Raw genomic sequence first — 22,587 nt, 5'->3', positions numbered from 1 at the left:
CCTCTTCCAATGTTACTTCTACACCATCTTCGGCAACCTTGGAGAATGGTTCCTCATGGGCTTGTGCAGCAGAACTTGGATGAATTCCACTACCATCAGTGGGACACTTGCACAGTGCAACTATGGCTTGAGCAAGAGTGGGGTCTTGATATGGAAGATCGTTGAGGATGGCTTGTAGTGAAGGGGATGTGAGGCTAGAATGAGATAGATTGAACTCGCCTGAGCGGCACCATTCAAAAGCCTAGGTAATACTTTTTAGATATAACTGTGATGTCTGGCTGAAGGTTGTATTTACCTTTTGGATTCACAGAGGGTTGTTAATTAAGTGGTATGCATCAACCAGAGTGGCAGGGACACGATTCCTTAGCATGCCAAGCCTCGTATCAAGTGAAATATCGGATGGGCCAGCGCTGCAAGTGGGAAAGGAGGAAGGCAAGACCACAGTCAAGGGTCGCATTGCCACTCTCCAGCTGCTTCCTCGCCAAAGGGAAAGAAGAAGGGGGGGTGGAAAGGGCACCTAGGGTTTCGGACTCACTGTGACCCTGGTCCCGACTAACTCAGCCTCAAAATCTCAACACACTAGGTGGACCTCCCTGGAAGACAAGCTAGCAGTACTGCCTGCGAAGCACTGTCCCCAAGACTACAAGCACTCAGACACCACCCCAGGCACATGGACCTAGTACTTAGTGGAGCAGAGGGGAGAATCTCTTATTATACTAGATACATGTTGTATATAAACCATGGTCATCCGAACTAAAGTCTGAGCAATCCAACGGTGTTAGGGACGGACAGAAACGGACAGAACAACATAGAACAAAGAAAACTATAGGGACGGCCACACAATCGATAAATTCCGACGGTCTCCACAACGGCTACACCAAATCTTCCGATCTTAGACTCGTTCTACTCGACTTGATGGTAGCTTTCCAGCGATACCAAGTGCATCCGGATCGGAGAAGAACTGGGGGAGTTATGGTGAAAATACTGTGAAAGCGGCCCAGTAACATGTCCGGGTGGGCCATAACCTGGTCTGAAAAATTATCAAAAAATACAACGATAATAGGGGAGGTTCAACAGGCTTTGGAGGAGGTGGGGGATCGTGTGTCGGGTCCTAGGTAACGTCTGTAGGCCATGATATAGCGGCATCTGGGTACTTCCGGCTCATCCCTCCCACAGCGCCCTGCTGCAACTGGGAGTGGATCTCACGTGCAATAGTAGTTTGCTGAGATTGCTTCACCATGAGTTTGAGTAAGCATTGAACACCAACATCGCAGGGTTGCCAAAGACCCGTGCACCCTCCAGGAACGTAGTCAAGGATAATCCAAGGATAATTGTCAAAAATCCAAGACCAGAACTCAAGTGAAGCATGAACAGACCAGATGTCAAGTTGCCAAATGCATTCTTGAACTGGATCAAGTGACAGATGCCCCTTTTTGGCACTAAAGTACGGAACAAGAATGTTTGTGACAAATGATTTCATTGTGTTTAAGTTTGCCCAATAGGTGTCGGTACCTGAGAGTTCAAAGACAAAGCCGAGTCGATTTGCTTCATCATGGGAAAGAGCGTTTGCAGCAGGAAGACTGGCAGAAGTTTTTTCCTTTGAATATTGCCTGGAAGGGTAGAAGGACTCCACTTGCCGAGATAGCTACGTTGAGGGTGAATGCACGCTTCTCATCTCAGCCAAGAGTGGACACCTGACATGAGCCTTTCCTTTCATATGTTGAATTTGAACTTTGTTGGTAAACAACCTGTGTTTGATCAGAATTCACTCACAGGTTGCTGGGGATGCAATAGTGGCGAATGGAGCAGGCATGATGGAGGAGTGAGGTGTACAGCTGATAATCAGTGTTGGCAGGGAGCTTCTGGGCAGCACATGTTGCCCGCCGTAAGCTCCAGTTCATTTCTGTTGCAAGAAAGTTCCGGATCCACTGTGAGCTTGCGGCAAAGGTACTTCCATCTCTGTGGACTATTTTCCTGAATATTTCAGGGCGACTGTGCTGGATATGTGCAATGATCACTCCACGGATCTGGTGCACATCAAGAGCAGTGCCTGCTTGTCGGATACTCAATAATGTCTGCTTGATCTCCTCAATCGTCTCTGGGTAAGATGCCTACATTACTTGTGTAAGTTAAAACTGATGTTAATGCCAATTGTTGACTCACCAGTACCCCTTTCCGAGTAATACTGCCACCTGGGCAATTCCCCATCACAACCTTCACCAAGACTGCGACTGACCAACATGGCTGTGATCCACTCTGATCTATCCACTTCCCAACTACATCTGCCCTCAACAAATGGAATAACTTTGCAGACCTTCGTTGGCACTCTTTCACTATTTCTATTGGCCTCATCTTCCAGCCAACCTTCTCCGCTGCTTCACTTATTATCATCCAGAAAATTGGTTGGAAAACAATTTGTCTATGTACCCTTCATCTACATGCTTTCATGGTCACGGTGTAGGAGAAATAACAGTCACCCTATGGAAACTCATTATGGAAATATGTCAGAAAAACCATGAAAAACCCCATACATCAGGTAGATATGAGAAAATAGAAGAAACTGAATTTTAATGAATTTTAACGAATTATTACAACTACATACGATAAATTGGAAGAAAGAAAATTAGTAAAAATACTTCAAGCTTAGCACCAATAAACGGAATACTCAGGGAAATTTATAGCAAATATTAAACAAGGAACTAGGACAATCGGGAAAGATTTGACTATAAAACCAACCAGAGAACCTCCACAGAAACTACCTTCCCATGCCTGCACACGTAGCCAAGGGTGGAAGTACCATGGAACAAGGATTCCTTAGGAACCAATGCAAAATCCAAAGTCGTGTTCATAATAGGAAAGGTAGATGTCTCCCAAACAGATCCAGGAAAACAGGAAAGGATGGGGACTGGATTGGTATCCAACAGGTCAGGGAAAAGGGGTAATGGTAATATGGTATGGTCCAGTGTGGTATGGTGCATGGTGTACTCTAATCAACCTCTCACCCCACCCCTCTGGGTGACACTAAGGCAAGGACTGACCTAGAGGTCTTCTTACTGATGTTCTCCGTCGTAATACTCCCTACCAGCTTGGGAGGGGCAAACTCGGTGGTTTCTAATCCACAGGAAAAGGTAGATTGTCAGGGGACGGACCCTGGGTCCCCATGACCCCTCTCTCTATAGCCCACAGCCCTGTGTATAGACAGCCTATCCTAAGGCACAACCTACTGTGGGTAAGAAAGTGAGAAGAAGGTTAACTTCTCACTTTCCCACAGTGGCCCCAATATGGTGAAAACTTCCGGGGATACCCGGAAGTCACATGAGGTGGGATACGGGGTCAGATCATGTGGCGCACGGAGTGTGTGGCGCAGGAAGTGCATGGGAAGTGGAGTGGGTCCGGACGTGGGTCCGGGTCCGGGCTAAGTCAGGGTATGTGCCCTGACATAGATACATCCTCATGTACAGGTATATATGAGAAATGATCAAAGAAAAAATGATGAAAAATATCCGATGTGCCCCATGTGCTTAGGTCGACATCAATATCGGAAAATGGGAGGGAAAACAATAATCAAGGAAATAATAAAGCAATAAATGGTATCTGACCAAAAATACCCAACTCTATCCATCGCCAATAAACTCCCGCTAATCATGGATCCTAATACTCCTAAATGACGCGTTTCCAACAGTACCAATATCGTCCAAATCGGTGCAGTGGTTGCTGAGATAAGTGAAATCCAATCTGAGTGTGGCTGCGCTGCTGGGTGGGCATGGGAATTTGATCTGTGGGGACTGGAAATGTGTCTGGAAAAATGGAAAAAAATCGTGGAAGAGTGGGAATGGCATATGAGGACATGTGTGATGTGTTTCGTGAAGTGGGGATGTGCTGGGATGGGGAAATCGCGATATTCGGTTCATTTGTGCAGTACCGGCTGTGCCCTACAATGCATCAAGCCTCCAATTGAACTGAACACTGATTTTGAGAAACCCATGACTTTACCGTTCCAGGGGCATGAGAGGAGTCGCCTTTGCACTGCTGTAATAGCACTGTGGTATGCTGGGTGGTGGCATACTATCTCCTTGACATGTGCCACTACATCTCTCCATACCTGCTGCAGGTTGCATAGTCATAGCAAGGCCTCCCAGATATGGAGAATGGTGATGGGGAAATAATATGAGCCAACATGGACTGAACAGGCTGGGTTGTCATCATTGGGGTTGTGCTTGGAGATGAGGTTTTTTATTGAGTAGTAGGTTGGACAATCCATGGTGCAGAGATCATTTTCGGACAGTTGATTGACAGAGGGGGGGTGGTGGCTGAGGTGTATGGTCAAACCTTGTAAATTTGTTTGGAGGACTGGAAGTGTAAACTGGATAAATTCAGTGACAGACAAGTTCCCATCTGGAAAGTAGGATCCAATAAAATCACCTGGGATATCACTATATGAGATAGTCTTATCTGTCAGAAATGGTGTTCAAGGTATTTGCGGGAAGCGGAGCGGAGTATGGCGGTGTGAGTGGACACTTAGCTAATGAGCTACTCCATTGCAAGGCGTCGTGGTGGTTGGGACTTCAGCTTCAACGACTTGGCTGGAGCGTTGCGCCACACGTTCTAGGCTGTCCCATATTTCACGTTAGTGGGAGTTACCTTGCGGCGATGTTTGACTTAAGCAGAGATGGAACTGAGGGGCAAACTTAAGATGAGAGTACTTGGGGGGAATTCTAGTCGATATTCAAACTGAGGTACATCGACAGTAAACTACAAGTATAAATACAAAAGGAGAACAGAGAAGGGGCCGGTCGGCCCGGCGTGGGACAGGAGCGGGATGGTAAGTACAACAAAACTAAAGAGCGATTAAGGACCAGGGAAATGGAACAGAAGAAATGAATGGAACAGAGGACGGCGAAGTTGGGAGGCAGAATGAATTGGCCAACAATCTAGGTGCTAGTAAGGTGACAGATCAGAATGTCAATATATGAATAAATCAAATGTCAATAAAGGAATAACCAAATGTCAATAAGGAATGGATCAACGGTGACCATACTGACCGCTAGTTAGTTAAGTGAATGAATAAGAATAAAACGGTATTGGCCAAATGGCTGAGGAGCTCAAGTGGTGGCAGGAGAACGAAGGAGGCGCTGCTACGGGGCCATAGGGCAGGAACCACTATCGGCGCTGCTAAGTGATGGGCAATGGCGCGATTAATGGGCGCGAGTAACAGGCGCAAGAATGGGGGTGCAGAAAGTGGTAGAAGGGCAGGGACTTTGCAGGGCCGTGACATTATCATACACAAAGTGATGCAGTGTGCAAGGGTAAAACCGTTCATGAGATGATGCACAGATGCTCAGAAATTTTATGGGGGTGGTGTTTTCAAAAATTTAAAATTTAAATTCAAGGTGACTTCTGTTAGTTAACAATTTATTGCCATTTTCAAAATTCGAGGCAAACTCCAAAATTCAAAATTCCGCAAAATCTTTCATGTCACTGCTCACTCAAAACTTGGCCGATTTTGGTGATTCAACATGCGTTGGAAAGCGTCCGAGTAGCGCATGAAGCAGGTGCAAACCAAATTTTTTTTTTCTCATGTTTTCCGTGCTGAGAGGTCTTGAAAGTCTGAATCAGCCCTGCCCCAGGTTACACAAAGAGCATATGACTTGGTTTAATTCCTGGAAAGCCAAAGGGAACAACATAACAATGTGTAAGCGTAATATAATTCGGACAACCCCTAATATCATAGTCATGAGAGCAAAGTCACCGTTGTTGAACAAACCCGCTAGACCATGAACCATCCTCTGAGTGGCACTGTCCCCTGTGCACCTACAAGTGCGCCTACTGTTTTGGTGATTTCAGGTGTCCAGAGGATCACTGAGGAATGTGGCAATGTTGTTGCAAGGATGTTGGCACTCCATGTCCATCCTGAACAGATTGCATTGGTAGTTGGTGTGAGCTTACGGACAGTGTATCATGTACGTGAAAACTGCCAGGCGAATGGTGGCACATTCAGAATTTCACATGGGCCATCCAAAGCTGGTCGGCCACACCTCATAGAAGAGAATGATATCAACGTAAGTATTTTTCCAATCACTATATTCTTGGCCTCTCTAAGTGCATAGGTTAGTACTTGTTAGGTCTGTTGGAATTCCGCAAAGATTTTTACCTCAAAGAACTCCAAGCTCACCTGCGTGAGTTCCAGGATCTTGATGTATCCCTTTCCACCATTTGGCATGCATTACAGAATGCTGGATTGACATGGAAAAAGGTGGCTATTTATACCCATTTCCCTTGTATTTATTAACCATGATTTCGTGACAGATGGCAAAGGTGGCAATCAAGCGCAGCGAAGTCAAATGGGCCAATTTTCTACTCGAAATTGGACAATATAAGCCAGAGCAGCTGGTTTTCATTGATGAGAGTTCATTTGATAAGCATACTACATATCGGGATTATGGTTGGTCTCTCTGTGGGGAGCACGCAACAAAGCGCTGCCACTTCATTCAGGGTCGAAGGTATGAATAATTCTCATCTTTTGTGGAAAATAATGGCTCAGATACTCCGTCTTGCCAGCTTTATGCCTCGATGGAATTATTTGGCTGAAGATTGTGGAAGGCTCATTCACTGCCGAGCTATTCACCGATTTCATCAATGGGCTACTGGTGCAAATGAGCGATTTTCCTGGGCCAAATTCAGTTGTCATGATGGACAATTGCCGTATTCACAAAGGGGAACACATCAAGTCAATGATTGAATCAAGGTATATACATGTCTACTTCTATTTCAACAAGTGACACTAACAAGTCTTTATTAGTGGCAAAAAAGTTGTCTATCTTTCACCTTACAGCCTTGATTTCAGCCCAATCGAACCATCCTTTGGTTGGCTGAAAGGTTTGACTCAACGCGATGAGGTGCTTCGTGAGGATATGTGCATCACTGATAATGATGATGTCAAAATCGCAACAATCACCCATTTGCATGAATATATTTTCCATATCAGACCTGAACTTGCACATTCATGGTTCCGTAAATGTAATTACATTTTGTAGAATGTTCAAAGGCGATTACATTTCTCAACCTCCTCAATGAGCTCATCAATGGGGAAAATCCTGATAACAGAGGTGAGAAGGCTTTTGATAGTCGCTTCATCGCAGTCAACATCCAGGAGGTGTCAGGGGACGACTCCTGGGTCCCCATGACCCTCCCCTATGGCCCACAGCCTCAGGTCTGGCCAGCCCTATCCAGGGCACAATCTACTGTGGGTAAGAAGATGAGAAGGAAGCTAACTTCTCATCTTCCCACAGTGGCCACAATATCAGCAAAACTTCCGGGGATACCCGGAAGTCACATGAAGGGGTAGGAACCGGGCCCGGAGCATGCGGCGCGCGGACCATGCACGCGTGTGGGAAGCGCAGCGGGTGGATGCGGGTCCGGATGCGGGTCCGGGTCCGGGCTAGTCAGGGTGTGTGCCCTGACAGGTAGCCAACTTTCTTCGCATACAATAGAATCTTGTCAAATTGGCCTGTCTCGGCAAAGCATGCAACAACCTTATTGGGGACGTTGGCATGAAGATATACCGAGAGAGTGAGGGTCATGTCATGTAAGCAAACAATGTCGCCAAGTTCTTCTGTGCATTCAAGCTGAAGCAAATTATGTGGTCAACCTCTATGCTCATGCTGGATGAGGAGTTGTTACCTTGTTCTCTTTGAGCCATTTCTCAAGCAGTTGCTTATGGCCCTGGGCAAGAACAGGGCATGCCAATTCAAGTGGCTCATGCTTGTTAAGCTTGCCTTTCTCAAGTAAAATACCAAAATACTGAAATATGGGCGAAAGAGTGCCTGGTTGAACAGGAACTTGCTTGGATTGCTCTATGGTTCACAGTGTATGAAGAATGCCCTGAGAGCAATTGTCAGCGCATAACAACATAAGAGTGTCGAATTATCGCTCACTCTTGGCGAATTGGCTGCAATCTTGGCAGCTTCACTATATTGGCCGGAGGCAAAAAGCTGCTGATACTGCTGAATGTACAGCTCATCAGCACCAGGTAAATTTGCCTGGCTAGCTAATTTGACTGCCAGCTTGGTGTTGTTCAGAATGGTAAGAATGTAAGGGATGTGTCAGGGCACAGCCCCTGACCCCACACACCCTCAGGTACCCTTCCCCCATTTTCTCCTATTTTTCCCTTCACTGTTCCACAATCCCGCATGCATGCAGACCCGTGGGAACTTTCTGGGCGAGCAGCTCACCCAGAATCTTCCCATGGGGGGGTGCCAATTATGGAAAGTCGGCAAAGAGCCGAAAACTGTATAGTTCCCGACTCCCATTTGTAGCGGCTTCACAGGAGGTTGAGAAGGTTACCCTTCTTCTCAACTCATTTCCTGTGAAGGCTGGGGCTAGCCCCCTCAGTGAGTTTGAAGATCTTGGACTGGGACTAGATACCCCAGCGACTAGGAGGATCCCCCTGGGTCCGTTGCAGAATGAGGGCCGGGCCCTGACAGGATGATGGTCTGCTCGTCAGCACTCACACTCAACACTGGGTCCTGCTTATTAACCCCGATAATACCGTTAGTGGCCTCATGTTCTGCAGTAACGAAGACAGTTTCGCCGCTGATACAGTTCATGTAGACGCATGCCAGTTTCGAGATCTGAAACCAGCAGTGGTTGAGCCCCACTTCCTGAAACGGGACGTGGGATATGCACTGTTGCTGTTGCTGAGATGGAGCCCGGGATCTGGCGTTGGCTTTGAGTTGGGGCTAGGAGTAGTCCTAAAAAGCCAATTTCGGCTCGTTGAAGGCGACGCTGGGGTGACAGCTCATGAGAAAGACGGCTCTGGTGTTTTAGGTGGTTGGTAATGGATGCTGGTACCGCCCCTCTTCTGTCTCGAGTCTAGTGGTGATAGACCCATTACACTGTCATATGCAACATGTACATACCAAACCCACCCTTCCTGCAGCACCCACATCTCTCCCCACTCCAGTGGCAACTGCTGCACTGAATCACTCAGAAGAGGTACCTTACAAGTGCAAATCAGAACGAGAATGGAAGCGGCTGGATCTCACCATTAAAGAGGAGGACATAGGCCACGGATTGCTTCACTTCTTTAGCCCCACAAGCCACGAAGAATACCAAGTCCAGTTGGCTGCAGAGTATGAGAGGATGACAGAAAGACAGGAAGAACTCCGTCTTTTGGTGAGGAGAGCTGCCATCAGAAAAGTAGAGCATGCCCATATGTAAGTCAGCCCAAGAGCGACAATGCTGCCACCGAGCTTCTCAGAAGCCAGTGGCAAATAAAGATGATGAGGTATGCAGATGATGTACAGGTGGCAACATTTCCTGATCAGCAATGTTATATGTAGCACATTAAACATGGGAGCCATACCTGTGAAGGTGAGGTGACAGTGTCACCCATTGCTGTCTTGAAACCGATGGCACTCCCAGTTGTGGAGATCTCATGACCAAAGCACCGCATTGAGGAGTGGATGATGGAGCGAAAACGCCAAAAAAGGAACCATCATGCAGTCAGTACCGAGCCTCCACAAAAAGTAATAAGAACACACACAAAAACTACGAACTGGTTCCAACCAATCTTTCGGACAATAATAAAAGATGTCACAGACATAGTGGGCTGGAAGAACACATAGGAATGGAAAAGCGACCTCCCTTTTGACTACAAGAGACTGTAGCACTGAGAGATCCAAGAAAAAGAGAGAAATTCTAAGCTTGACTCTTTGAGTATTATAAGGAAATCCCTGACAATTGTCCAAGACGGACCAGGGGTACGTAATTCTTAGCAAGTTTTGTGATTGTTTTTGTTTTGTTAGCACCTGGACCAAACCTAGGATGAGCTTAGGACATCCCAGACTCCCTCCCCATGAATGTGCTCGCATTTAGGGGGATAGATCTCTAGCCCGCTTGCAGTATTGGTGGTCCTTACAGGGGGAGGAGTCATTTTATTTGTTCAAGAACGTCCTATCCCCAAATATCATTCCTCCACGCCACTCATATACACCCATCACACACATATGGCTATTGATTGAGCTGAAGATTCAAGTCAGCAAGAAGAAGTTTCATTTTACCACACAACACTATATACAAATTCAAGTTTGCGAGACTACAGAAGATGTCTCATACAGGGGGAGCACCAGCACCCACTCCCATTAACCTAGCTGCGGCCCCTGTTGCCCAAGCTGCTGTGTCAGCAATTAGCTGTATGCCTGGTTCCCATTCCAGGGATGCACCAAGGTTTAAGGGCCATAAGCTCAAGAAGTTCTTGTTTGACTTCAAGCTTCACACTGTAACCGGGAAAAAGGGCTGCCCAGGCAAGAGAGTAGGGACCTGGGGGTAGTGTCTGAGTCGGGTCGGAAGATGGGAAAGGATGGGTGGTGACAGTGCTGATACTGTGCCGTGGTCCGGGTGCTAGAAAATAATCAATAAAATCTCACTAATCATGTACTCACTCCTGGTCCTTCTTGGACAGTCGTCAGGAGGCTTCTTTAACATATGGAGGGATCGCTCTTTTTAGCACAGAAGAGGGGTCCAACAACTATAAGTACAACACAAACTGGGTGTATATATAGAAAAAGAGAGAAATCAGACCAAAAAAAAAACAAGGAAAATAGCCGATGGATGGTGGCAATGGAAACAGGGAGAATGTTGAGAACTCGGCTAAGAAACAATAAGGCAAAAAAAATGTCCACAAGGTAACAATAAAATCAATAATTGAGGCCCATAAGGTCAATATCAACCATCAATCTCGCTTCTCCACTGCATATCCGTCATCCTAACTCCTGTCCTGTCATTCCATCCTCTTTTCCTGATTTGTCACTGTCCTTCAAGCTCAAAATCGTGTGAATTGGTGGAAATTGGTGGAGATATGGGGGAAATGGTGGATATCCGTGAATTTTGGGGAAGTGGCAATATGGGTCTTGAGAAAAAAGCATGGAAAAAATTGGAAAAAATGTGAAAATGTGTCGTGGGCATTGTAAATGTGTCGGAGGCTTGAGAGTGCTCGTTGGCGCCTCGAAAAACGTGGTTCTGCCCTTGTTTGTGTGGTACTTGCTGTGCCCTCCTACAATGCCAACACGGCACACCTCTCAGACAGAGAGAGATGCGAGTACGTAGTATCCTACTGCTCCGAAAAGGAAGCCAAGTTCATCAGAATGTTGGATGGCTTTGAGAACAGAGACTGGAATATGTTGAAAACAGATCTCAAAAATTATTACCTTGCCAATCAAGAAGCTTGTGTGTACCATACCAGGGACTTGCAGCGCCTCATTGATAAAGACCGCAAAATAAAATGTCATAAAGACTTTGACACATACCATTGCAAGTTCAGGCTCATAACAAAGTCCCTGGAAGCCAGGCATGCCTTGAACACAGATGACAAAGATGATTAGTTTTATCATGGAATCAAACCCGCGAAGTTTCATGGTAAAGTCAAGCGTGAACTTAAGGCTCACAACCGTTGGAGGGACCTCACAATTCCCCTGGACATGACACAAGTAGTTCTGACCATAAAAGAACTATTGAAACATGATCTATATCATGTGGATGAGTCAGATGAGGATTCCGATTCAGACAGTGATGAATGGAGATTCCTCTGATGAAAAAGGGGACTCCGAAAAGGATAGCTCCTCAGATGAGTCCTCAGAATCTGAAGAAGACCAACCAGCTCTGCACCGTAAAGGTTCTAAGTCGTCTAAGAAAAAGAGATCCCATAAGAAAGCCAAGTGCAGGTCTTCTGAAACCTGCGAAGAAGTCAGGGTAGCCACAGCACCCAAGCCTGAACCAAAACAAGAGACCACGGACCATGTTCAGAAGGCCAACGTGGATGATTTGGCTGATAGACTTAGCAAACTCAGTATCGATGTTGCTAGATTGATGGAAAAACCCAAGTATGGCCAATATAATACTGGACGGTGCTTCATGTGCCTCTCTGAAGGCCACGGTTTCAAAGGTTGCCCCAAGACCAAAGCATTTGTAGTGGCCGGCATAATCAGATATGACGCCTCCAACAGATTAGTTATGTCTGACAGAAGCCCACTTCCTCGCTCAACGGATGGAAGTCCATTAGTGCATTTAATCTGCAAAAGAGCTAATATGCATAGTGCAGCCACTCTGGAGTGGATGCGCGATTACAAGCTTGCCAATAGAGAATTTGCTACCCTTGGTGAAGGGGAATTTGAAGTCTACCCAGCATACGCATGCCCAGTGGAGCATGGTGACAGTGATAAGCCCAAAGCATCCAAGTCCAAGCCATACAATCAGCCACCTTCGCCAATGAGGCATACCATGCCACCAGAGGAGGTGAATACTGCACCAGCCCCCAATCAGGCTTATGTCGAGATACCCCTGCCACCCAGGATTCTGAAATGGCCACTGACACCACAGGAAGATGAGCCAATGACAGACAGAGAGTTCACCCCTAGAGAAAAAGGGAAACAAAGAGCTGCTCCCTCCACATCCCATCCCCCTGCACCACATAGCATGCCTAAGTCCAATACCACATGCAATAAAGTCACCTTTGAGGGACCTAAGACACCAGATTCCCCAAAGACCCCAGCGTATAAGCAGAGGGCCCCACCAGCCTACAAGTTCACCTCTGAATTACAGGAGAGGCTGAACTCTGAGGAAGTTTTTGAGAAATTATTGTCTCAAGAAATTTCCCTGCCATTAGGATTAATCTTAGGATCGTCTTTCGAGCTTAATAAGCGTCTCCAAATGGCCACGAAAGTTCAAAGGATTCCAATCACCAAGAAAGCAGAGACAGCCGCTCTGGACCTTGAGCCATCGAAGCCCTTGCCAGTCAAGGAAGAAGAGCTGTACTTCAGACCCATCTTTGACATGTCAAGTCTTGAGTCTGAATACTCAAATGACAGCGACAGCAGAGAGTCCGTTAATACAGATGATCAGGCAGAAGATTTCTACTGCCAACTGCTGGAAGCAGAGCACCTGTGAGAATGCAGCCTCACCAGCCACGAGATTTATTCTTTGGCCAAGCGGCCTTCATATCTAGCTATGGTGATGGCCAAGATTCAGGGCCACATTTTTAACCAACCCTGCACCATGTTGATAGATACAAGAAGTGAACTCAATATCATGACTAGTGAGCAAGCCTATGCACTTCAGCTGCCCGTTGATCCAATGGGAGCGATGTGGTCCCTTAGAGGTGTCTCAGGACACCAGGTTGCACTAGAGGGGCTCTGTAGGAACATGCCCGTAACTCTAGGTGGCATAGAAGTGCCCCACAATTTCTTTATATCTGTCAGGGGACGACTCCCGGGTCCCCATGACCCTCCCCTATGGTCCACAGCCTCTGGTCTGGCCAGCCCTATCCAGGGCACAATCCTACTGTGGGTAAGAAGATGAATAGATAAAGGCAAGTAAGATACAACTTGCCTACTGTGGGTAAGAAGATGAGAAGGAAGCTAACTTCTCATCTTCCCACAGTGGCCACCATATCAGGAAAACTTCCGGGGATACCTGGAAGTCACATGAAGGAGTAGGAACCGGGCCCGGAGCATGCGGCGCGCAGAGCATGCATGCATGCAGGAAGCGCAGCGGGTGGACGCGGGTCCGGACGCGGGTCCGGGTCCGGGCTAGTCAGGGTGTGTGCCCTGACAATATCTAAGGAAGGCCTAAATGGCAAAGATATGATCCTAGGCCAACCATGGCTGTATGGACATAGCTCATGAATAGAATACATGCCAGATGTCAGAATGACAATACAGATTTGGATGGAGGGAGATCACAACAGCAGGACCTCCGTACAGATCAAACTACCAATTATGAATGCACAGAGAAATGTTTTTCCAATTTCTGCACACCATCGGGCAGAAGTCACTCCCATCACTCTGGACATTAATACAGTCAAGCCTGGAATTGTTACGGGTGAGAAAGTTCCTTAGTCATATTACCACAGCGCTCATGGCACCAGAGCCAGAGTTCAAAAAGCTAAGGCCTGATGGTGTAAGCGGGCTAGGGATCTAACCCACTAGGAAAACAGGAAAGGATGGGGACTGGATAGGTATCCAACAGGTCAGGGAAAAGGTGGGGAAAGGGAAATATGGTCCGGTGTGTTACGGTGCATGGTGTACTCTAATCAATCTCTTACCCCACCTCTCTGGGTGACACTAAGGCAAGGACTAATCTAGAGGCTTCTTGGTCGTCTTCTCTGTCGTACTACTCCCTACTAGCTTGGGAGGGGCAAACTCGGTGGTTTCTAATCCAAGGGGAAAGGTAGATACATCCTCATGTACAGGTATATATGAGAAATGATCAAATAAAAATGAAGGAAAATATTCGATGAGTCCCATGTGCTTAGGTGGGTCATATCGGCAACAAACAATATCGGAAAAAGGAGAGGGAAAACAATAATCAAGAAAACAATAAAGCAATAAATGATTTCCAGCCAAAAAATACCCAACTCTATCCATCGCCAATGAACTCCCACTAATCACGGATCCTAATACTCCTAAATGGCACGTTTTCAATGGTACCAATATTGTCCAAAATCGGTGCAGTGGTTGCTGAGATAAGTGAAATCCAGTGTGAGTGTGGCCACGCTGCTGGGTGGGCATGGGAATCTGGTCTGTGGGGACTGAAAATGTGTCTGAAAAAATAGAAAAAATCATGGAAGGATAGGAATAGTATATGAGGACGTGTACGATGTGTTTTGTAAAGTGGGGATGTGCAGGGATGGGGAAATCGCAATATTCGGTTTGTTTGTGCAGTACTGGCTGTGCCTGCCTACAATGGCCTAGAATATGCCCTCGTCTCACAGGAGATGAAGGACCCGATTATATTAAAAGCCATAAGGGATTCATGGTTCATCTCTAAATCCCCAAATGAGCCTAGTTTAAGTAACTGAATTGAAGCAATTGGCCTTGCCAAGGGACTCCAAGTCACCATGGCAAGAGACTTGTCTAAGCATTTCACAAGAGAAGTATTGGGCGCCCATTACAAGCCCATTAGCAAAAAAATTCTCCCAGTTTCAGCTTATGACCCAGAGGCGATTGTGCCTGCGTACACACCACTCAAGATAGGCATACTCTTGCCATTGCCTACACACCTGCCAGAATTTGCACAGAATAAATTCACCTCCAGACTCACGAAAGAGAGGGTAGCAGCCATAGTGGCATGCATAACTCCCAACTTCCTTACAAAAGCCAAAGTGGACCTTTTAGTTCACATTCTCTTTAAGTACGAGAAGGCAGCCTATAGCATTCATGGATGCCAAATGGGGTACCTTCAATCGCAGGTACTATCCTGATTATATTATGTGTACAATACCACATGAACCTTGGCAAGTCAAGCCCTTGAGATTGCCTCAGGCTCATACTGAAGAAATTATGTACATGATGAAAGAACAAATGGATGCGGGGAAATATGAACCATCTCAATTGTCCTATAGGGCAAGGTTCTTTGCCATTGAAAAGAAAGATAAATCCTTAAGGATAGTACATGATCTTCAACTGCTTAATGCTGTTTCCATCTGCGATTCGGCACCATTACCTAGAATCGATGAGATGTTGGATTCATTTGCTGGAGCAGCAATTTACAGCATATTTGACTTGAAAAGCGGATTTGATAGTTGTACCTTGGCCCCAGCATCGAGAGAATTAACTACATTTGGAGCAGGACGTATGGGATCCTTGCGACAGACAACCCTACCCCAAGGCTATACGAATTCCCCTACGGAATTTCAGCATAGGACCACACACATGGTTGGTCCTATGTGTCAGGGGACAGACCCTGGGTCCCCATGACCCCTCTCTACAGTCCACAGTCCAGCCTGTAAACACAGCCCATCTCAGGGCATGACTACTGTGGGTAAGAAAGTGGATAGATAAATGAAGAGTAGGCTACACTTGCCTACTGTGGGTAAGAAAGTGAGAAGAAGGTTAACTTCTCACTTTCCCACAGTGGCCCCAATATGGCGAAAACTTCCGGGGATACCCAGAAGTCACATGAAGGTAGGATCTGGGGACCGGAGCATGCGGCACACGGACCATGCAGCATGGGAAGCATGCTGAAGGAGAGAATGAAGGAAGGTCAGTTGGGAGGCTCAAACAAGACCACCACCAAGCTGTTCCCTGGTTCTTTAGTTAGGATGGGGAAGTGTACTAGTAATATTTGTTGTAATTATAGTACCAATCCGAGTGTTTTGGCTAATTCTATTTTATGGGTTAGTCTAAAAGTTTCTGAGAGTTGACTTACAGATAAACCAAGCCCTGCGGAGCTGTTCCTCTATTGTGATTTCTCAACTTGTCTGGGTGTAATTTGGTGTAGGATTGTTTAATTTGGATTTTAACCTGAATTAAATCTTCTACTTGGTGAATTTTCAAAGATTCTACTCAGTTAATGGGTCTAGATCGTGTCTGAAGTATCCTTAGGCTTTGTCTTAGTTTTTATTGCTTGTTTTAACAGTAGCAAAATAACTGTTTTGTTTACACTTTTGAAATCTGGAGTGTTAACCAGCTCTCCTGTTGAAATATTTACTTAATATTTCTCTCTCTAAATGCTGCCTTCCTTTTTCATGCTCTACCTCATATTTACAGGATTTATTTACAGTGTATTTTCCTCAAACTGAATAAAAAATGAATTTATCACGCTATAGTTCTACTGCGCACAGCTGCACAGTACTGTGGCTCTACTCCAGTTAGACTGCGCCTAGGAGCCTTATTGTCCTTCCTCACCTAAGCTATTGTAATGGTTTAATAAGAACTTGACTGCGCTTCATTTGCCGCAGTTTTCTATTTCAAATTCCTCTTATTTACCATTAAGTTTGCTATGACTCAGTCATTCTGAATTCAAACTTCGCATTACTATGCGTACAGCTGCGCTGGGACCTTCAGCTGATTTATTCTATTTTTTATCCAGCAACATTTAGTTGAAATGAGACTTGAAATGATAAATGAGTGAATTGTTCAGGTTTAGAACTAAAAGAAAAAATTGCTAGTAGTCAAGAATTGTTCAAACAAATGTGTTATAGCTCTCTGCTTCATTAGTATATCGTCCCTAAAATTCCTGCCATGGTCCATTGTAATTTAGTGATTTTCGTGAATTTCGTCCCTCTCCCCTGATTCCCCTTGGTATTATTGCATCCTAGTTCTTTATATGTACTGTTCGTTGATATAGTAGGTCTTCCTCGAAGATATCATATTTTTATGTATTTTATTTGGGGCTCTGAACCTCTAGAAGCTGTCTTCCCACGCATTTTTCAGGTTTCTAACTTCATGTCCTTGTATCTCCTTCATTTCTGAATGGTTTTTCGCGTTCTTAGCATCATAAATTTCTATTTATCCCCACCTTTCCAATGGTACTAAAGTTGTATTTTATTTCGTGGTATTCGTCGAGTTAGCAAAAGTTTGCGCACACAGTCAGTGATCACATGTGTTGTTCCCATACTCGTTCATATGCGGGCACCGTTTCTGTTTAATCTTTCGGAATTTCTTGTATGTGCAGGTGTTTGTATCCTCAATATGGGCTTTCATGATTTATTTCAGATTTTTCCCTCATGATCTAAGGTTGTTTTGTACTTTCCATGCTTTGATTTGACCAGGTTCTTCCTTATTTGGACAGAAATTGGTCTTCGCGATCTGCTGAAGTGCGGATCTCGGTTCCGACAGCTGGTTCCCTTCACATCGCCACCCTCACATGTCATTAAGCATGATGCGGATTTCCATATTCCTGTCATTGGTATAACTTCACAACGGCTGGACTGTTTGGGCTGAAACTTTGCATAACTATAGTTTCCAATTTATCATAATTTCCATGTAAATTTCGTTGTGTGTTTTAAATATGAATCCTTCGTGAACGTCGTCTTTTCCCTGAGCCATGACTTTGATGTCGCTCATCCCATTATTGAATATCTCATAGATGCGTGAACCTTTTATTATGAAAATTTGGGTGGATTAATATTAGATCCCTTCCTTTCCAATGGGCTATCAAGCTCGTCTTGGTCATTACTGCTTGTTCTTCGCGCTTGCTTTTTAAACATTGTCCTCATTTTCCACGAGTTTTGGTCATATCTCCGTTGTTTATGGATAGTTTTTCCTGCAATTACTTTCATTGGGTCCGTTTGGGAGACATCTACCTTTCCTATCATGAACACGACTTTGGATTTTGCATTGGTCCCTAAGGAATCCTTGTTCCGTGGTACTTCCACCCTCAGCTATGTGTGTGAATGTGGGAAGGTAGTTTCCGTGGAGGTTCTCTGGTTGGTTTTATGGTCAAATCTTGCCCAATTGTCCTAGTTCCTTGTTTAATATTTGCTATAAATTTTCCCGAGTATTCCGTTTTATTGGTGCTAAGCTTGAAGTATTTTTACTAATTTTCTTTCTTCCCATTTATCGTATGTAGCCGTAATAATTCGTTAAAATTCGTTAAAATTCAGTTTCTTCTATTTTCTCATATCTACTTGACGTATGGGGTTTTTCGTGGTTTTTCTGACATATTTTCATGATGAGTTTCCATAGGGTGACCGTTATTTCTACTACAATGAGTGGGAAGTGGAGCAGGTCCGGACGCGGGCCCGGGTCTGGGCTAAGTCAGGGTATGTGCCCTGACACTATGATACCCAACAAAGCTGACATATTCATCAATGATTGTGCCCTCAAAGGTCCCAAGAGTTGTCACAGTCACAGGACTATACCACAAAATGCACACGTCAGGTGCTTTGTTTGGGAATATGCCCACAACCTCCAAGAACTGTTAGCTAGAATAAAAGAGAGTGGCACAACTGTTTTGGGGACCAAGATGATCCTGGCCATGCCACAATTGTCCATGTTAGGAGCAGTAGTCTCTATAGAGGGCATGCATACTTCACATGAAGTAACTGCCAAAATATCTAAGTGGCCATCTTGTAAAAGTCCATCCAAAGTAAGGGGATTCCTAGGGACTGTAGGCATAGTGCAAAGGGGGATTAAGGATTTCGCTAAAATCGCCAAGCCCCTCACCCAGTTAACTAAGAAAATGGCACTGCATGAATTCAAGTGGACACCCAAATCTGAAGAAGCGATGGCAAGGCTTAAGGAATTAGCTGCCAACACATCCCCAATTCGTTCCCTTGACTTCATGCTAGCTGCCCAATTAAAGCCAAAGAACCAGTGCGAGAATGACTTAGGGCTGGTAACCATCCAAGTAGATTCCTCAGTTGTAGGAGTTGGGTGGGTCATTAACCAGACCTACAAGGATGGACTATATCCCATTGTATTTGGGTCTATCACCTATAATAACGTGGAAAGCTGCTACTCCCAGCCTAAGTTGGAATTGTATGGAGTGCTGCATGCCTTCAAGGCAGAGAAACACTGCCTGTATAACATCCACTTTAAACTCCAAGTGGATGCAATTGCACTTGTGCAAATGATTAATTCTCCCGATTTACCGAATGTGCCATGACCCACTGGATTACATACATTTTGTTGTTTAGCTTCGACATAGAGCACAATCCTGCCACATGACACAAGGCACCCAATGGATTGTCAAGGTGCAGGAGGTCAGAAGATGCTTCCAACCATAGTGATGGGGAAATTGATGTTGAAGAAGGCATCAAGCTCGTTAGACCATGCCTAGAGCCTGCCCATAGTGATGGAATTGGGGAAATTAGCACAGCAGAGTATTATGCTCAAGAATGTGATCCCCAAGAGGGGTCCAGAATAAACAATATCAAATTATACCGCTGCATGGGCAAGTGCACACCCTTAGAAGTTCGCTGGAAGGAGCCAGCATGAATTAAACCTATCCCAAGTGGACCATTCAACATGTGTGAAGGTGAAATACTCAAAAAGGAGAGTCCAGATTATAATCAATCGGCCAAACATCCTCACCATGTAGATGAGTATGACTCAGAGGAATATTGGAGGGCGATTCTTTCCTTCCTGACCTCGGGCATGCTGCTGTCAGATAAGAACAAAGCAGCATGGCTGCTTCATAAAGCCAAACAATTCCTATTGTATGAAGGAATTTTATGGAAAAGGAACTGAGATAAGCCTATGCTACAGGTTGTACTTAGCAAGTCAATCCGCCAGAGGATAGTTAGAGATGCCCATGATGGTAGCGGCCATCGAGGCAGGGATCCTACCTTCAGGAAAATTTGGATTCCTATTGGTTCCCAAACATGTACCGATATGTTACAGAATATTGTCAGACATGCCATGAATGTCAATTGCGTTCTATGCGCAAAGATACAATCCCCATCCAACCTCAATATGTGAGGACTCTACTTAGACAATTTGATGCAGATACCATCACAATGCCTAGAGGCAAAGGAGGCTACAAATACTTAGTGGACCTCACGGATAATCTCACTGGCTGGACTGAAGCCAAAGCATTGAAAAATATCAAATCGGAGGCCATTGCCAAATTTTTATTCAAAGTAATGTGCCGATACAGATGCATAGTTCAACTTACAGTTGACAATGGCACGGAATTTTATGGAGCCATGCAAATACTTTTGGACAAATATAACGTACCAATTGTTAGAACTACTCCATATAATCCCACAGCCAATGGAAAAATTGAACATGGCCATAGCATATGGATAGAGAGTATCTTAAAGGATGAACCAATGAGTGGCCAGATTGGGTCAGATATGCCTTATGGGCAGACCGCATCACCATGAAACGGAACACAGGTTACACACCATACTACTTGTTGTATGGGCAACATCCTTTGATGCCATTTGACGTTATGGACCATACATTTCAGTCATTGGATTGGCCATCGGTATATACAACAAAGGAATTATTGGCCATGCGGATCCGCCAACTTAGCCAGCAGGAAGAATTTCTTGACTATGCGGCTAGAGCCAATTTTGAGTCCAGAAAAAGGGCAGCAGATGACTATAATTGTCGTCATGCCACCCGGATGAAAAAGGGTGAATATAAAAATGGGGAATTTGTCCTCATCTCAAATGAGCAGATCAAACTCCAGCATGATATGAAAGGGAAACCTCATTGGTTCGGACCATATATAATTGTCCGATGCTTACGAAGTGGTGCCTTTGTCTTACAAGAATTAGATGGGACCGTTTTCAAACAGCCAGTTGCATGGAAAAGGATTAAGTCCTACCACTTCTGCAAAAATAAATATCCGGTCATGCATGAACCAGTGAAACTTGATGAGGATCAAGTTGGTGATGACAACGAGGTTAATCACCTCACTCTCGCTAGCTGACTTAATCATCCAAGACTTCCTAGGCCCTGGGAATTATGGGGTAAAGAATTACAAGATTATTGGGAGGAGAAGCACAGACGCATGATTGCTTGTGCTAATAATCCACTTGCAGAGTTTCCTCCAACCTGAGAAGAAGAAGAATTAGAAACTTTTATTAAGGAAGATTCCCAATACTGGGATTACCGTCATGAGACCTATCCAGATCAAAACAGAGAGCTAGTTCAGTTCAAAACCCTGCCAACTGGCAAACTGACACTGTTCCAGTGGTTGCCCTGGGGAACCAAAGGGAGGTTTGAGCCACAAACCTCATACCCAATCATGGCAGAGTCCAGTGATGACGCTGGAGATGATAAACTCCAGCTCAGTGAAGCACAAATAGAGGTTGTTGAGGCCGTCAGGGCTGACCATGAGCCAATGAATCCTTCCGCTGAGCCTAAGGCAACAATTGAAATTATCCAGAATGAAATTTCTGGGGAGGAAACAATTGATGAGAAATATATGCATGTCTTAAATCGTGACATGGCCTACCACATGTCAGAAAATCCCCCTCAACATTCAGACAGAATGGAGTACTCCTATCAGACCCGTTGTGAAGACAGCCATGAAAGAGATCGCTCAGAAACTCCAGTTTTTAGGAGAGGAAGAGGAGGTTTTCGTGGAGGGGCTCGCAGGGGAATGCCTTCCCAGCGGCCAAGCACTAATAAGCATCCCAGATCCCCCTCTCCGCCCCCAAAGAGAGTTAAAACTGACACCGACCACTTCGAAGAATTAGAATCCAAAATGAAATGCATGGAGGTGGCAATGAAATCCAAGCCCCCCTTGAGCTTCGATAGGTTGGATCGTACCAGAAGTGGCTTAGCGACTGGGTACAGAACCCCCTTGGCATGGACCAGGAGTAAATCCTCCAAGTCCCATAACAGAGAAGATGGGTCTTTGGAGTGCCACTCTGCCATGGCTTGTGGATGGCCTCATCATACCCCATCCCCCACACCTGAGCCAGAGCCTATGGACGAACTCACTCGGATTTCTGAAAAGCCTCTTGGCAAACGGCCGAGTCTTCGGGAACATGTATGATAATAGGATGCATACCATCCTCAGCACCATAGAAGAGTTGCAAGGTGTCAGGGACGGCTCGGAAGAGGCGGGAATAGCGGCGTGATGCTGTGGCAGGGATAAACCCTTGCACTACAAAACAGTGCTCTTTCATTATTTCATGTACATACATTGTGAGTGCAGTTGGGGTAGTCCTGTGACTGCACAGCCACAACTAGACAGTGGCATCACCTACTACACCATACTCTAGGACCTCTTTTAGTGACAGTCAGGACCATGGCAGGAATTTTAGGGAACGATATACCAATGAAGCAGAGAGCTATAATACATTCGTTTGAACAATTCTTGACTACTAGCAACTTTTTCTTTCGG

The 22,587-nt window shown here is 45.3% G+C and overlaps 3 protein-coding genes across 3 annotated transcripts; 1 reads left to right on the top strand and 2 right to left on the bottom strand.

Moving 5' to 3' along the window:
* Positions 1-304: 304 nt before the first annotated feature.
* Positions 305-1,480, bottom strand: EI90DRAFT_2936860 (uncharacterized protein; the record flags this gene model as incomplete). The annotated part of the gene is made up of 2 exons (XM_039055172.1): positions 305-410; positions 1,191-1,480. The coding sequence occupies 2 exons, from the start codon at positions 1,478-1,480 to the stop codon at positions 305-307; spliced, it is 396 nt and encodes a 131-aa protein (XP_038910945.1).
* Positions 1,481-7,442: 5,962 nt separating this feature from the next.
* On the bottom strand, positions 7,443-7,773 carry EI90DRAFT_2936756 (armadillo-type protein; the record flags this gene model as incomplete). Its single annotated transcript, XM_039055164.1, has 2 exons — positions 7,443-7,625; positions 7,681-7,773. Coding segments are annotated over 2 exons (276 nt in total), but the record flags the coding sequence as incomplete, so codon positions are not given.
* Positions 7,774-8,561: 788 nt separating this feature from the next.
* On the top strand, positions 8,562-9,219 carry EI90DRAFT_3020049 (uncharacterized protein; the record flags this gene model as incomplete). The annotated part of the gene is made up of 2 exons (XM_039057460.1): positions 8,562-8,829; positions 8,939-9,219. The coding sequence occupies 2 exons, from the start codon at positions 8,562-8,564 to the stop codon at positions 9,217-9,219; spliced, it is 549 nt and encodes a 182-aa protein (XP_038910943.1).
* Positions 9,220-22,587: the final 13,368 nt, after the last annotated feature.

Source organism: Cantharellus anzutake (assembly GCF_015039405.1).
Source record: "Cantharellus anzutake strain C23 chromosome Unknown EI90scaffold_70, whole genome shotgun sequence".
Classification (NCBI taxonomy): Eukaryota; Fungi; Basidiomycota; class Agaricomycetes; order Cantharellales; family Hydnaceae; genus Cantharellus; species Cantharellus anzutake.
Note: the sequence above shows the minus strand (reverse complement) of the source record. Positions and strands in the feature narration are given on the sequence as shown.